The sequence below is a fragment of the Diachasma alloeum genome, unplaced genomic scaffold (assembly GCF_001412515.2).
Source record: "Diachasma alloeum isolate Michigan unplaced genomic scaffold, Dall2.0 Dall_scaffold_00313, whole genome shotgun sequence".
NCBI classification, from domain to species: Eukaryota; Metazoa; Arthropoda; class Insecta; order Hymenoptera; family Braconidae; genus Diachasma; species Diachasma alloeum.
The window spans coordinates 1,454,538-1,471,117 of record NW_021680452.1 but is presented as its reverse complement, the minus strand read 5'-3'; the positions used below and the strand labels follow the sequence as shown (position 1 = coordinate 1,471,117).

Sequence of the window (16,580 nt, the reverse complement as noted above, 5' to 3'; positions counted from 1 at the left end):
AACCTCTCATTAACATTTTAAAAAAAGTCAAAAGTGTCCGTTTAACCACAACCTCCCCTACTGTCGCAGTATTGAGAACTCGCCTGTCGCCTCTAGTGCAGCCACGTGAAGATTCAGTTGACTGGGAACTTCACATGTGTTTTTAGCAGTTACTATTAATTAATTAAGTATTTAATTATAAAGTGACTTCAGAGATAAATCTTGCATCAATGCAGTTAGCGAGTGAAGACTGACTGTAGCAGCGCAATTGTTTAGCTCATTTATAGGATCTTGAGGGGAATGTTTATTTGTTTTCAATAGGTTAACGCAAGCCACGAGGTAGGTAGACTTATTGTCAGAAATAACAACATTGTTGAATTTTGAAGTATTGGATAGGAACAGAAAGTTAATTAATTATTAATTAATTCAATGCTGTCTTCATTTTTAATGATAAGAATCCATTATTCATCGAGTATTTTCTGAGGAAGAGGTTCGAACAAAATCATTCAGATCTCTTGTAGCTCGAAAAGAACTTCCTTGACAGTTCTCTTCAAAATCCGAGCATATCCAAATATTTTGACTATTTTTTTAATGAAAATCCTTCTCAACCTTTGGCGTTTAACATGAGAGCTTCCATTGAAATCCCATTGGAATGATTTTACTATTTAAACTTTAAAGGCCTAATTTGATTCTCAACTTAGGAATGTCAGGCAATGTTTCAGAAATCTCCATGACATAATTGAAAGATCACTATTTTTCAAAATAGGGGAGGATAGGGTAAAATGGACACTTTTGACTTTTTTAAAAAATATTCATGACTCAGGAACAGATTTATCAATTGAGCTCAGTCTGAGCTCATCACAAAGAGGAATCATTGTTATTCAATTGAAAAATGAAATCATTTCATTTCATGAACAATTCAACACGTCGTGAATATTTCAAAAAAAGTCAAGCGTCCGTTTTACCCTACCCTCCCCTAACTGTATTTTTTCATGAATGGTTTACGGACACATGGATCGTTTTTTTATGAATCAATTTTACATTCACAATTTTTTTAGATTGTAGAATTTTTTCATATAAAAAAAATTACAAAGTCGGTATCATGCTGTAAAACAAGAATGAACTTACGATAATTTGAAAGATTTCCATTATTGGCTTATTCTTAAAATGTATAAACGGTTGGAGTACATGATTTTCTCTTTAAATGATCTATCACTTTAAGGCAAGTGATTTGGCTAGTTTTTCTGCAGAACTTTTATTTAAGCCCCCTTTGACCCTAAGTTTCTGAATATTTTACAGTGGTTTTATTATTCAAACTATGCAGCTCTGTATTTCGATTTCAATATTGAATCGTTAGAAAACATTGTAAAAATCTGAAAATTTAGCAAATTTACTTTTGGAAGAAGATTGGGTAGGGTAAATTGGACACCTTAGACTTCTCTAAAATTATTCATAACTCAGAAACAAATGTATCAATAGAGCCCAGGTTAGGCTCATCACAAAGGCAAAGAATTGTTCTTTGTATTGAAAAAAAAGATTAAATTTTATCAACATTTCAACCCGTCACTAATATTAAAGAAACAGTCAAAAGTGTCCATTTTACCCCAACCTCCTCTAAAAAATTACAATAAATAATTTATAAACAATCAGTTTTCCACCCTAAAAATCATTTATTCGAAATCATAACAAATTTATTCATATTCAGAATTTAACCAGAAATCGATTTCATGCCTGAAAAAATAAGGCTTCAAAGAAAGTTATTTCTAGCAAAATGTAATTTAAAAGACGCAGATTGTCCATGGATTTTTCAAATTTTTCTCACGTCATTGAATTGACAGATTTAATGATTAAAAATCAAATAATAATAATAATTCACAGTGTGGTCCGTACGAAACTCTAAAGGGCACTCGAATTTGCTCAAATCCACGCCGTTGATGGATATTTCCCATTCAAGATGCGCCAAAAACTCGTTATTAATTTCAATAAGTAACTTAACTTCAGGCTGATTCTTAACCCGATCATATCTAGAATAGATAACGAAATAAATAGGATTTTCCTCTTTACACCTCACTTTACTCTAAGAAAGCGGCTCCTTAAAAATATCCCCATCTTCCCTACACTCCATCCATTTTCTGTAAACTCGTCTCCAAAAGAAGCTGAAACTATCGGATTTTTTTGCGGCGAAAGATTCAATTTCAAGTTTATTTAAATATGGCAGAGTTGAATAATCTCATGTAAAAAAAATTTGTAAGTGCGAAAGACTTTGTACATTACTTCAAAACATTTCTACATCCGTAGATTCGCCTGAAGCAGATCTTCCGCTGTCGAATCTTCCGCTAGTTTGAGTTTCACCATCTCCACCTAAAGCAAAGTCCTCCAGTTTCACACCTACATTTCCCTCCCCAACCCTTGATAAACTCTCCTTTGATCTGCAGATGAACGGTAGATCAGCAGACATCATCTCGGCGCCCTCTAAAAAATGGTACGAGGAGTTCCCCAAGTCCCCGGGCCCTGAGGACCCCAAGAAAACCGAAGTGGAGATTCTAGAATTGAAAGCCGAGGCTAAAAGGCACCTGGAAGCGGAGACCGCAGCCTACCAATTGAAAAAATCCAAAATCAAGGACTCTGAGTACGACTGGTTGAAGACGGCCTCCCAGCGAGGAACCATGAAGGACAAGGTGGCAGCTTCGATCCTCCTGATCCAGGAGAACCCGAAGTACAATCTGCCACGTCTGATAGCTCTCGTGGCCCAGGTGAAGAGTCTCTTCAAGGTCTTCAAGCAAGGGGAGCAGGAGAGGGCCTCCAAGAAGCAATCGCTAATCAACGACGTGAGGGATCTCTTCCTGGAGGACCTTCTTCACCCAGAGTTCAAGCTCCTCAAGTTCGAGGAGCAGAAACTCGACGAATTGCCATCAGCCAACGACTTCGAGGCCCCAAAGAACCAGAAGTTCATCCCCAGGAGTCGATTACTGTCCCACTGGTACTTCGAGGATCAGTTGAAGGATCAATACGAGAAGTTATTGACTTCATTGTCATCAGTGGCTGCTGACAATATCGAGGCTAATCGTGAGAAAGCTGTTGGGGTGATGACTGATCTCCTCATCTCGAATCCTGAGCAGGAGCAGAAGATCCTTGACTTCCTGGTGAATAAAATCGGTGATCCGAAGTCGAAGGTCGCTTCCAAGGCCGTTTTCTGTCTGAATAAATTACTGCTGGAGCATCCCAACATGAAGATGGTGGTGCTGAAGCAGGTTGAGAAGCTTTTGTTCAGGTCCAATGTGGCCCAGAGGGCTCAGTACTACGCCATTTGCCTGTTGAGTCAGTTCGTGCTGAATAAGGGGGACTCCGAGGTGGCAACGAAACTTATTGACGTCTATTTCGCGTTCTTCAAAGCTTGTTTGAAGAGGGGCGAGCCCGACAGCAGGATGATGGCTGCCATCCTGGCGGGGGTCAACAGGGCCTATCGGTTTGCTGATTTGGAGACTGTGAAGGTTCATGAACATATTGACTCGGTTTACAAGGTCGTTCATGTGGGATCTTTCAATGTCGCGTTGAATGCACTGGGATTGCTGCATCAGGTGAGATTCGTTTTTTTTTTTTTGAAGATCAGATTGTTAAGAGCATTTCACAATTGCAAAGGGCTTTGAACCACTGCGAATTATATACACCAGTTTATACTATAATATACTATAGTTTATATAGTTTCTCAAAAGATTTAAAATTGGAATTTAAAACACGTATGAATTCAGTAGCGAAGCGGGACGGCCTTAAAACATAAATCAGGTCAGCTGTGTAGGAGTCGAATTCCAAAGAATTAGTTCGTAATTGTTGTTCCACACATTTTTCCGAAAATTTTGAAAAAAAAATCTTTTGTAGCTCAAAAATTGGAGGCCCTGGACCCCTTTTAGCATTTTAAGCGTTTTCGGGCAAACGAACAATAAAAAAAAATTTTTTTTCAATAATTATTCGTTTTTAGATCTATATAATCGATCTTCAACGTATGAAAAGTCTCACTCCAATAACCCACGACTTTTAAAACTCATAGTAGTCTCCCCTCAAAAGTAGTATAAGCGTAACTCGAATTATGAAAATTAAAGTCTGAGATAAATTCTAAACAAAAGTTGATATGAATAGAAACATTCTGATTAAGTTTGTGCTCAATCGACAGTCTAGTTATTAATAATAATCAATTTAGAACTGCAAAAATAAAAAATCATAAAAAAATTGATAAAAATTCTATGCCCATATGAAAATTACCGTCAGTGTCAAACTTTTTAATTCATAATTCACGTTTCTGCCTGTCCCGAAAAGGCGTGTTATTGTTTAAAAAAAAATTAATAAATGAATCTGATGGATTAATTCCTTAAGCTCATCAAAGCTCGAATTCATATGAAGAATTATCAATGATGAATAATTTTTTTAGCCTTTTCAATTTTTTTTCCTCGTTCCACTCAACGACTCAACAGGAGGGTATTCACACTTCGTTAAAATATCTATAATAATTTACTAATAATAAATACTAATTTACTAATACGGAATTAATAACAATTGAAATAATTATTAAATAATAATAATTAATAATAATTATGTCTGTAATCAATAATCGTTCTAGGTCACCACCGATAATCCCAGCCAAGAGAACCGTTTCTACACAGCTTTCTACAAGAAGCTCCTGGACCCCCAGATAGGCACAGTCTCCAAGCGCGCAGTCTTCCTGAACCTCCTCTACCGGGTCATGAAGTCCGACAAGAACACCTCCCGTGTCTACGCATTCGTGAAGCGAGTCCTCCAAGCCTCGATGTACTTCCCAGCCTGCATGGCCTGCGCCACCCTCTACACAGTCTCCCAGCTCTTCAAATCCCGAAAGGACCTCAGGCAGATGATCCTCAAGCGTCCGACGGTCGTCAAAATCGAAAAGGAAGACCCCGAAAGCTCTTCAGCCCAAGAAGAATCCCCCAAAGGCTCTGAAAGCTCTCAAACCAAGAGCAGAAAAGGAAAAAGCAAGAAGGAAAAACAAGAAGATCATGAATCAGATGATGATGATGATGATGTTCAGCATGTGGAGAATACCATTGTCCTCTCGAACGTCGTATCAACACCAGTAGAACCTTCGAACCCCGACGACAAAAATGACATAATTAAGATCGAAGAGGACACGAATCCCTTCTACGATCCATTTTCAATGAATCCTTTGAGGTCTGGAGCAGTGAAAGCTCCTCCAGTCGAGCTCACGTCCCTCTACTCCCACTTCCACCCGAGTGTCTCTCTATTCTCCTCGAAGATGATCGAGGGAAAGGCGATAGATTACACGGGGGATCCTCTGGAGGACCTGACGTTGATCAGATTTTTGGACAGATACGTGTTCAAGAACCCGAAGAAACTGGGGGCCAAGAAGGTGTCGAAGACCAACGACCCTCTGGCTGTTCGAGGGCATTACACGCCCAGGGGGCTGAGGACCCTGCCTGTGGACAGCGCGGCGTATCTCAACGAGAAGGAGGAACGCATTCCTGTGGATGAACTGTTCCTGTATAGGTATTTGAAGAGGAAGAATGAGGCCAGGGGGGTCAAGGAGGAGGAGGATGTCAGTGATAATGCCAGCGTTAATAGCGAGGAGTTTAATGAGCTGTTGGATGGCATGAGAGGGGAGGATTTCGAAGAGCTGGACATTGCTGGGGATATTGGGGCTCAAGTTAAAAAAGGTACAGTTGATGGGGACATCGCAATTTTTATTGCCTGTTGAATTTTGAGTTATTTTTGCTTCCAAGTGGAAGCATTGTAATCGTTCAAATTTAAGTTTTGGATTTTGACGTGGATACGTCTATGGTTTCAATATGGGGGTTATTTCGGGAAATGGTCCTTATGTGCAGCGCCATCTATCGGAATTCTAGAAAATTCTAGACATTTCGAGGTAATTTGAGAAGTTTCTTGAAATTTCGAAAAAAATTGAAGGAGTTTCTAGGAATTTCGAGAAAGAAGGAAAGACCATGGACGTATCCACGTACAATTACAGCTGTATCGAAGATACAGCCCTCTGCAATTTTTTTGTTATATCCGCCCATTATCATCCCAAAAGTGCAAGTTTTTCTTCAATTATTCGCTAAGGAATGGATGAAATTCAATCCTTTTTTTCAAATGAAGGTATTATTGGGCCCTATAGATCGCCATTAATTAAAATTTGATTCATCGATTGGATTTTTTAATTTTTTAATTTTGTTGAAAATCGGTTGTCCCACGATAACTAAAAAAATGTTCTAAATTGATTATCCATCATTCGATGGCTTAAAAATTTGTTTGGATGGCCTTTTGACCGAGTTCGAAGATGAAGGCGATAGCAATAATCGTTATTTTGATTTATTCGAAAATTTTCAAAAATTTCGTATTTTTTTTAAATCAAAATTCCGGGGATATCTTTGAATATTGTGCTTCAAATGAATTAAATCGTAGCTTAAAATATTTGCTTTAATGCCATTAAGTCGAAGTTGAAAGATGATTTCGATAGCTATATTGATTGATTTGATTTTTATAATGATTGTTGAAGATTTCGAATTTTTCATGAATTTCCCGGAAAATGACCTTGCCTCAAATGTGATGTTTCAAATTCATTCAAGTACATGTAAATAAAATTTTTCTATTAACATTTTATAGTAGGGCTGAGGGGAGAGATAGAACTGTAAAAAAGACAATCGGTTGTATGGAAGAAAAAGGATAATAAGAGTAATGATGCTGATAACATTCCACTAAGTTGAAAATCTGACAAAATTAGGTAAAAGGAAATCTTATTCAATTGAATAAAATGAAAGAAACATTAAATTATACATCACAGAAGGAAATGATGTATAAAATAACTATTCGCAAGTATATTGCTAATTTATTAGCAAAAATAACTATACTATACACAATACAAGAGTAATTTCCAACTTGTTTTTTTTGTCGGAATCCACTTTTACACACTATAATATAGGTAAAAGTCAGGGAATCCTTTTGAAACTTTGGCTACTAGAATAGAATACTTTATTTCCTTGATGCTACTGTTACAGTTTTACATCTACACAAGCCAATCAACAAATATCTCCATAATACTCCAATAAATTGTTTTTGTCAATAATGTCTTTAGGGTGTAACAAATGATGGTAATATCACAGTATCACAATTTGAGCACTTTCGCAATTTCTAGTTTCTTAAAATTTCTTTTCGCTGTAATCTCTCAGCACTCTTTCTATCTTAGCTAGTCCTATACACAACGGTACATTTACTTCTCCCGCTAGGGCATTTATTAACTTCTTCCTCCAGCTTCTTTGATTTCTTTCCTCTCCAGTCTGTCCACCAGTCTCTATCTGTTGCTTTCAGTCTTCTCATCACCAGCTCGCAGCTTATTGCGTGCTCTATAGATTCTACAGTCATACTTTGGCTACTATTTTCGTAGAAAATTCAGCCAAAATTCGTAGAAAATTCAATTTCGTACAAAAAATCTTATATTTTGCCCCAAAATCCCTTGTTATGATATTATATACTAAAATCCTTAAGAAATATTTTATATTGAAATTTATAATCAAAAAAGTTTTTCGACATTTTCCAAGTGCATTCATTCCGAAGTTGGCGATATTAATCGAGTTAATCATTCCATTGAATCTCCACAATTTCATCATTTCAGTAATCATTCCTCAATTATTTAAACATTCAGTCCCTCATCTTGGAATTTATTTTATCCCCCAGGTGGTCTAAAGAAGATTGAAGACGACGAGGACCAAGATGATGACGACGAACCTGAAGATGCGGCAGACAATGACGAACATAATGCATTCTACAACGATGATGGAGAATCGATGGATGAAGATGATCTTGGTGAAGACAGTGACTTAGACCTCGACGAACTCGACGACGAGGACGTCAGTGATATGGAATTCAACGATTCAGACGACGAATCCTCCCCCATGAAAACCAAGAGGTCCAAAAAATCCAAGGACGACAATCCCTTCCAAAAGTCGATGAAGAAGAAGGGGATGGATAACGTCTTCATGTCCGCTGAGGACTTCGCTGAGATGTTGGAGGAGCAGGGAAAATCGAAACACAAGTCCGGAGGGTCCAATGCACTCAGCGATACTGACGGAGCTAGTGCTAAGCAAATTGACTGGGAGATAGGTCGACACCAGAAATTATCAGGGAAATTTGGTGGGAACAAACGAAAATTCAATAATAAAAACGGCTTTCGAGCTCAGAAACATGTTAAGAAGTTCAAAAGGAAGAATTAATCGAATGTAAATAAAGTGAATTGGAAAGAATAATTGAAGAAAGGATTTTTTTTTATTTTAAGAATTATTTTTATGGAATTTGTAAATTTTGTCTACCTTCCCCTTTAGTAATCTAGCTGATTATTTTGAAAGAGTCCAGAGAAAATTCCCAAAAGATCTTTCTGCGAGGAAATTTCTTGGACCAAAAGAAAGATCTTTGTGGAATAATTTTTATGCAGAATACTTTTTTTGTCTCTATAAATTAATATTTTCATGAGAAAAAAAGGTCAGAAAATCTTTCTTGTGGAAATTTGTATGGGGAACCAAAAATGTCAATTGACGTTTTTACCTAAAGCTCATTGAAAAGAAGAAGTAGAGAATTGGACTACAAAAATTTTTTCTCCACATTTTTCAACAAACATTAGTTCAACCAATATAAGCAAAATAATCATTTTCAAATTAAAATTTGTGGTTTAATATCATTCACGAATCTGTAGATCTTTTTAGATTAGAAATCTCATAAAGCAAGAGATTCAGGGAAATTCATCAATAGAATTTGTGTCTTTCAAAACAATAAAAGAAAAAAAATTGATTGAAATGAATTTTTACTTACCATGATAATTTCCCCAATCCTCGCTAATTCCGCTAATAATAACCAATTCAATGAGTTCACAAGACAATTCATCGTCTTTTTTACATGTCAATCGTTTTTATTTTACAGTAGAAGTTTTGGAAACGTACTTATAATAAATCAAAAGAAAAATTTGCCGCACCATACGTAACAAAAAAAAAAACAAAGTAAACAAACCCCGAGTCCTCATCTGTACTAAACATTAGTGGAATAAATTTTAATTATAAAATTTTTAACACTGAAGAATCTCAAGATATCTGAAGCCATCCTGCAGGGATAATCCTCATTCTACTGCATCAACGATTCTCAAGTTTTTGCAAAAAAAAACTTACCTATTTATCTCTAATTATGGTATTAATGTATAGTTAACCTAGGGCGAAACGGTTTATGTTACTCAGTGAACATGTCTCTAGTCGTTTGAGTTCCAAAAATAACGAATTTCAAAATAAAAAAATTATGGATCTTTCAGTGAACGATGAACGATTGGTGCATTTTTTTTTTTGTTTTGAGCATCAAATAGCAAAAGTCGGGTTGACGATTTTGTCCCATGCATCGACTCCTTCTTATACCCAGTCATAAAATTGTCACATCAAACTTATTCGTGAAAATGTGAAACGATTTATGTCGAGTTGACATCCAACTGTTCTTCATTATTAATTACTCTCGAAAACTGTCGATTTTAGGACGAAATGTTGTTGAAATTTCCTCCCAAAATCACTCGTCAACGAGACAATTACAACTAGCGGTAAGTCAAACACGAAATTTTCGTTAATGATTCATTAATTGAATTTATCTCGAGGAAGATGATTCAATCTTTATTAGTGATCGAAAGAGATAATACAATCTTTATTAATGATTCGTTAATGATCAAATTATTTCTGTAAAGAGTAATTTCAAGGGAAAAAGTCAGATCTATTTTGCAGGAAACTTTGTTAACTACAAAAGGACGTGACAATTCCTCATAGAATGACTCATTAACGAGATAATTCGACTTAATTCGTTAACAAACTCCTTAACTGAACGATTCTTTTGAAATTTATCGAAGTGTCATTCAGAAATGACTCCTTAAATCTACTTTCATCCTTTTTGTTTTATTATTAACTGGTAAAAAAAATATCGATATACCGTTTTCCATCCCTCCAATCTTGTCTGCTCCACTCATAAAAATTGTAATCAGCTGATTTTCTGGGCTCAAACCCTCTTTAAAGATAATTCAACGTTTATTTTTTTTTTACTTTAGTAATTAGTTATTTACTTTGAAGGTTTTACTGCTAATATTTAGATGTCGTTTATTATGAGTCTGTTTTTTCTGAGGAATCCCTAGATATGACAAATCTTAAAACGAGCTGTGTAGGTGTATGGGAAGGCTGAGGGCTACTCTGGGTCGGGCTTGTTGGAGCCCTCCTCGTCGTGCGTGGGACTGTGCCACGTGAGTCTCTCCTCGTAGAATTTGATAACGATTTGGGGACACTTTTCGTTAGCAACACGTGCTGCCACGAGATCTGCATCGTCAGTGCCTTTCCATTTCATGAGGAACATGAGCTCACCGCTTGAGTCAGTTGCACCGATGATTCTCTCGGGTTCTAAACCTCTGTCAAAGCCTGAAAAAAGTGGGCGTTTATTACGAATTAATTTCAAGAAAATTATTTTGTGAATAATATGTTTAATTGATTATTTAATTAATTCATTGAATAATTATTAATTGTTAATTATTTTGTGTGTTCAGAGGAAATGTCATGAAATATTTTATCGAAGGGAATAATGTGCAGTACAGTACCTCATTGTTAAAGATATCTGTAAAAAATATCTTTTGTAGTTGGCTACAAATTATTGTAATTGCATCTGCTATGCCGAATTCGCAAATATTTTGGCAAGAACTGATTTAGGGGAAAATGGGGATAAATATTCTTTCGGAAAATTTTATGAGTTACAATTTTTATGTAAAATTTAACAGTTCTGACGGTTTTTGTAAAATAATTTGAATGGATTTTCAAACTTTTTTCTACAGCTTAATTGTCAGAGAGTAAACTGTCAAGAAACTTATTTATTTTTGCAAGTTTAATAGTTTTAGCGATACATGTAAAATGATTTTGATTGACTTTTCACTCAAATCATCTTACAAATCTCCAGATTATTTCCTAAATATTGTGAAAAGGAAATTATTAGGGCAGTTTATCAGAAAAAGTTTTATGACTTTTAGAATTTTCAAAATTCATTCTTTAGAAGAATGATTTTGTTAATTAATGAATGAAAAATGTCTCTTCTCGGCCAAAAATAAATCAAGAAGTGTAAATAACCACCCAATTTTCTTGATTCTTACCTTCCAATTTCTTATCGTCAACACTCTTTTTCTTTGGCTGTGTTGGAGTTGGTGTACTGGAACTCTTTCTCTTCTTGGACTCCTTCTCCTCACGATGTTTGCCACTGGCAGCCTCCTTCTTCTTGCGCTGCTCCTCAAACTGAGCGATCAGATCTGGACAATCGAGATTCTCCTCCGGCTCCCACGTGTTCTCATCGTTCGAGTAACCTTTCCACTTCAGGAAGTACTCGACCTGTACATCAGGCGTCAAAAGTTACCATCACAAGCTCTTAAAGGATGACCAAAATTGTAAAGTAATAAGCAAAGCAATGACATACCTTTCCATTTCTCATTCGCCTGTCCAAAACCTTCTCAACACTGAACTCCTCCTCAGTCTCGGTCTCATTGACTGGCGAATCCTTGGATTTACTCATTTTTTGGCCTTGGAACTATGAACAAAAATTTTGAAAAAGTTGGAAAATTAGATGAGTCATTATATCTTACTGCACTGATAACAAAATTCTGACTAATAGGGGAGAGTGGGGCGAAATGAAACAGTCGAAAAACGACTGTTCGACGTAATTCAAGTAAACAAATTTTTTTTTCATCAACTTTTTTTAATTATTGAGAGTACTGATGAGAATCATAATTTTTCATTCAATGGAATGGAAAACTATTGTGAAGTTTTGACGGTATTTTGACGTTTCCTGCTAAAATCACTCGCTCTCGAGATAATTTCAAAACTAAAATCTCACTCATTACTCGCCAATTCTATCCCCCTTGCTCTAGCCTAACTATATTAGAAGAACTGAACATTAAATGCATAGCCGACAATTTTCTCATTATTTCGATTGTAAAATAAATGTATAAAAAACCTAGTGGACTATACCAGCTATATAGCTTTTGTACTTATTATTATTTCTATTTCTCTTTATTAATTTTTTTTTCGTATACATAGATTGATAAATAACTAATAGGTTTGTGCTTAAATAAAAAAAAAGCCTCAAAACTGTTGTTTGGGTAGATAAATAAATAGGTTTAGAGAAAAGTGTCGAAAAGCTTTTTTGTGTAAAATTTAAGATAAAAATAAAACAACAAAACAAATTTAAAATAAACAGCAAAAAAAGCAAAAAAGGTTTCTTGTCATTTCCCTCCGAACTCTCTAGATTTGAGGATATTTCTGATATTCTCAAGAAGCACTTCGAAAGAAAAATCAACTGTAAAGTAAAAAACTGCGCACATTATTCTGTTCATATCTCTGGAACTAATGAGTTTAGATAAAAATGTTAGAAAAGCCTTCTTGTGGCCAATTTTATAACCCATAAAAACGGTATCTTGATATTTTCTAGTAAAATCACTCGTTCTCAAGACAATTGTCAAACTAATGAGATCTTGTTCAGGATTCTAGGAATATTTCTGGAATGAGTACGGTAGTGAAGCGGTAAAACGGTTCAAGTCGACTTAGCTCTCAGCTGAGTTTTTTAAGAATATCTCCGAATCTAAGGGAGATAGCGAAATTTTTGTAATTACCTTTTTTGTAGCCTTTAATTCGCTCTACAAAAAAGGTTATAACAAATATGTTATAATTTGCCTTAAATTCGGAGATATCTATTGAAAACAAACCAATAGTCAAAGTCGACTATTGGAGTCGCGGTGTGGAGCATAATCTCAGAGAACTTTTTCCACAGTAAGTTGAGTCACGTTTTTTTTCCGCAGGAAATTGAGCGTCCAACAAAAAAAGTCTCGAAATTGTTCTCTGGGTCTAAAGATAAGGAAGAGTATGGTAAAGTGGAACGTTTGTTATCCACTTTAATTCTTGATATCTTTATTCGTGAAGCGAGATTATGGAATTTCAATTCGATGACAAACGCTCCACTTTCCCCAATCCTCCCCTATATTTTTTTAATCATTTAGAAGAGTTTCAAAAGGAGAAAATTTCTTCTACAACTGTAAGATAAAATCAAATCAACCGCGAAGTAAAAAAGAAATACACATTAATTTAAAAATATCTCTGAAACTGACGAGTTCTTTCTTTACAAGAATTTTATGTCCTACAAAAACTATCTTGACATGTGCAGCTAAAATCTATCGTTCTCTGGGTCTAGAGTTTGAACGATTCCTTCTGACGAATTTTATGCTCTACAAAAAGGATATCTTGACCTTTCCCGCTAAAATCTATTGTTTTGGAGTCGATTGCCTAACTAGCATAGTCTTTTTTATAATTCTACAAATATCTAGGAAACGAGTAAGCTTAGAGAAAAATATCGAGAACCTTTTTTGCAAAAAAATTTCATCTACAATGAAAAAAGTCTTTCATAATTTTTCTCTGAGTCTACGAGACCCAAATATAATTCAAAAGGCCTCAGTATGAGTTCTGAAACAATAAAAATGCGTCTGAAATATGAAAAAAAGTCAACTCAACTTCCAAAGTCTCAGCTGGATTGACCAATTCGAAAAAAACATCTCGAAATCCAAATGTAGGATTCCTAAATCCAAATTTATTTCTAAAAATCTCAATAAAATTTATTAAACGAGAAAACTTCTACAACTTCGAGACAAATTCAAATGAACTCCAAAGTAAAAATAATTTCCAAAGGATTTTCCAAATATTTCTGGAGTTAATGAGTTTGAATAATTCCTTCTGAAGAATTTTATGCCCTACAAAAAGGATATCTTGCCCTTTTCCACTAAAATCTATCGTTTTGTAGTCGATTGCCAAACTAGCATCGTCTTTTTTATAATTCTACAAATATCTAGGGAACGAGTAAGCTTAGAGAAAAATATCGAGAACCTTTTTTGCAAAAAAATTTCATCTACAATGAAAAAAGTCTTTCATAATTTTTCTCTGAGTCTACGAGACCCAAATATAATTCAAAAGGCCTCAGTATGAGTTCTGAAACAATAAAAATGCATCTGAAATATGAAAAAAAGTCAACTCAACTTCCAAAGTCTCAGCTGGATTGACCAATTCGAAAAAAACATCTCGAAATCCAATTGATCTGGATTCGTAAATCCAGATTTATTTCTAAAAATCTCAATAAAATTTATTAAACGAGAAAACTTCTACAACTTCGAGACAAATTCAAATGAACTCCAAAGTAAAAATAATTTCCAAAGGATTTTCCAAATATTTCTGGAGTTAATGAGTTTGAATAATTCCTTCTGAAGAATTTTATGCCCTACAAAAAGGATATCTTGCCCTTTTCCACTAAAATCTATTGTTTTGTAGTCGATTGCCAAACTAGCATCGTCTTTTTTATAATTCTACAAATATCTAGGGAACGAGTAAGCTTAGAGAAAAATATCGAGAACCTTTTTTGCAAAAAAATTTCATCTACAATGAAAAAAGTCTTTCATAATTTTTCTCTGAGTCTACGAGACCCAAATATAATTCAAAAGGCCTCAGTATGAGTTCTGAAACAATAAAAATGCATCTGAAATATGAAAAAAAGTCAACTCAACTTCCAAAGTCTCAGCTGGATTGACCAATTCGAAAAAAACATCTCGAAATCCAAATGTAGGATTCGTAAATCCAAATTTATTTCTAAAAATCTCAATAAAATTTATTAAACGAGAAAACTTCTACAACTTCGAGACAAATTCAAATGAACTCCAAAGTAAAAATAATTTCCAAAGGATTTTCCAAATATTTCTGGAGTTAATGAGTTTGAATAATTCCTTCTGAAGAATTTTATGCCCTACAAAAAGGATATCTTGCCCTTTTCCACTAAAATCTATTGTTTTGTAGTCGATTGCCAAACTAGCATCGTCTTTTTTATAATTCTACAAATATCTAGGGAACGAGTAAGCTTAGAGAAAAATATCGAGAACCTTTTTTGCAAAAAAATTTCATCTACAACGAAAAAAGTCTTTCATAATTTTTCTCTGATCCTACGAGACCCAAATATATTTCAAAAGTCCTCAGTAAGAGTTCTGAAACGTGAAAAAAAGTCAACTCAACTTCCAAAGTCTCAGCTGAATTGACCAACCAAACCAAAAAAGCGTCTGGCCATCCAAACGTGCCTTCACCACCCGCAAAAAAGCCCTAAAAAAACGAATTGGGTCACGAGAATAACCAATTGCGTCGCAAATCCCCTGCAAAGCAACTGAATTCTCGTATCAAATCCCCCACGAAGACGCATAACAAAACTAAAGACTTCCGCCGTCTCAACGTAAAAAAAAAATTCGCCGAAGAGATGAAACAGAACACCGGAGATGATAAGTGATCCTACGCGCCTGATTTTTCTCCTTAGTCATCACAATGGAAAAATTCGATGGACGTGATGGTTCTCAAGCATTCACAGCTAAAAAAATAAACAACGAAGAGGGACTCTTTTAATGAGCCCATTATTGTCTTGCAACAATGGATCAGACCAAGAGTTGACGAATATTTTGATTGCACGTTTGATATGCATCTGGTGCGCACAACGGTCGTTGGAATCAAATTACCGGTTAGAATGCACACTCTGCAGTTGGTGGAGTCCACAGGTGGTGATGACTCTTGAGAAATGCGTGAAATATTCCGAACCAAAGGACAAACCCCTCGGAATAATTAATCAAGAATTTTTGGAGGTGATTTGGGGGCCAACGAGGGCATAAAAAGGGCATAACCGAGGAGTAATGATCAACATGGTGGGCAAAATGGCGGTAAAACCACCGGGAACATCTACGTTTCAGCTATCAAGGGGTTTTTAACACTTCTCCTCGTGAAGATGTCGGAAAATTCAGTACTCACGATTGATTAGGTGACGATTGCAGTCCAGAAACGTGTCCGGGAGATTTTTTGATGGATTTTTTTCACGGGATTTTCGGGATTATAACACACCAACTACAGACGCTGTACGTGAGTCTCGCTACTCTAGCACTTCGGCGTCGTCTGGGGCGTCTTTCCTTGCCGCGAAAATGTTTGTGCAGTGCCAACATGGCGTTACGAGAATCCACGACCGGATGTTGAGGTGAAGTTTGAATTGCGGTAAAACCAATTACTTTTTTTTTTATTTTGTTTAGGTGGAGGAATAATTCGCCGAAGGAGAATGACTTTTTGAATGAATTTTTTTAAGACAATTGATTTATTTGAAATAATTATTTTATATTATTGACTTCTTGAATTAAATTTTTTGTGCTATTTTTTTAGAGTGATTTCTTTTGTAATTGTCAATGATTTTTAAACGAGGAATTTATGCTGATTTTCTTTAGTTTTTTTGTTTAGTTTTCTTTTCCATTGGGGAAAATTTAATTTGCTAATAACAGAGAATTGAAGGATTTTTTTTATATTTTCATGTTGATAACTCGATTTAATTGGAATGATATTTTTATGGTTTTTTTATGGCTAGAATCGCTAGAATATTTTTTCTTCGGTTCGAAGAATTCTTTTGTTCACATTTTTTCGAATGCCCATTGCCAATGTAACGACAGAATTATCGAGAAACCGGAAGTGCTCCGA

General features: G+C 35.3%; 2 protein-coding genes across 2 annotated transcripts; one reads left to right on the top strand and one right to left on the bottom strand.

Moving 5' to 3' along the window:
- Positions 1–30: 30 nt before the first annotated feature.
- On the top strand, positions 31–8,261 carry LOC107039961 (CCAAT/enhancer-binding protein zeta). Its single transcript, XM_015259840.1, has 4 exons — positions 31–318; positions 2,415–3,557; positions 4,592–5,678; positions 7,693–8,261. The coding sequence occupies exons 2-4, from the start codon at positions 2,415–2,417 to the stop codon at positions 8,226–8,228; spliced, it is 2,766 nt and encodes a 921-aa protein (XP_015115326.1). The 5' UTR covers positions 31–318; the 3' UTR covers positions 8,229–8,261.
- A 1,365-nt stretch (positions 8,262–9,626) lies between these two features.
- Positions 9,627–16,022, bottom strand: LOC107039960 (chromobox protein homolog 1). Its single transcript, XM_015259839.1, has 4 exons — positions 15,873–16,022; positions 11,476–11,586; positions 11,159–11,390; positions 9,627–10,439 (listed from the first exon to the last, which is right to left on the bottom strand). Exons 2-4 carry the CDS (start codon positions 11,569–11,571, stop codon positions 10,213–10,215), a joined length of 555 nt encoding a protein of 184 aa, XP_015115325.1. The 5' UTR covers positions 11,572–11,586; positions 15,873–16,022; the 3' UTR covers positions 9,627–10,212.
- Positions 16,023–16,580: the final 558 nt, after the last annotated feature.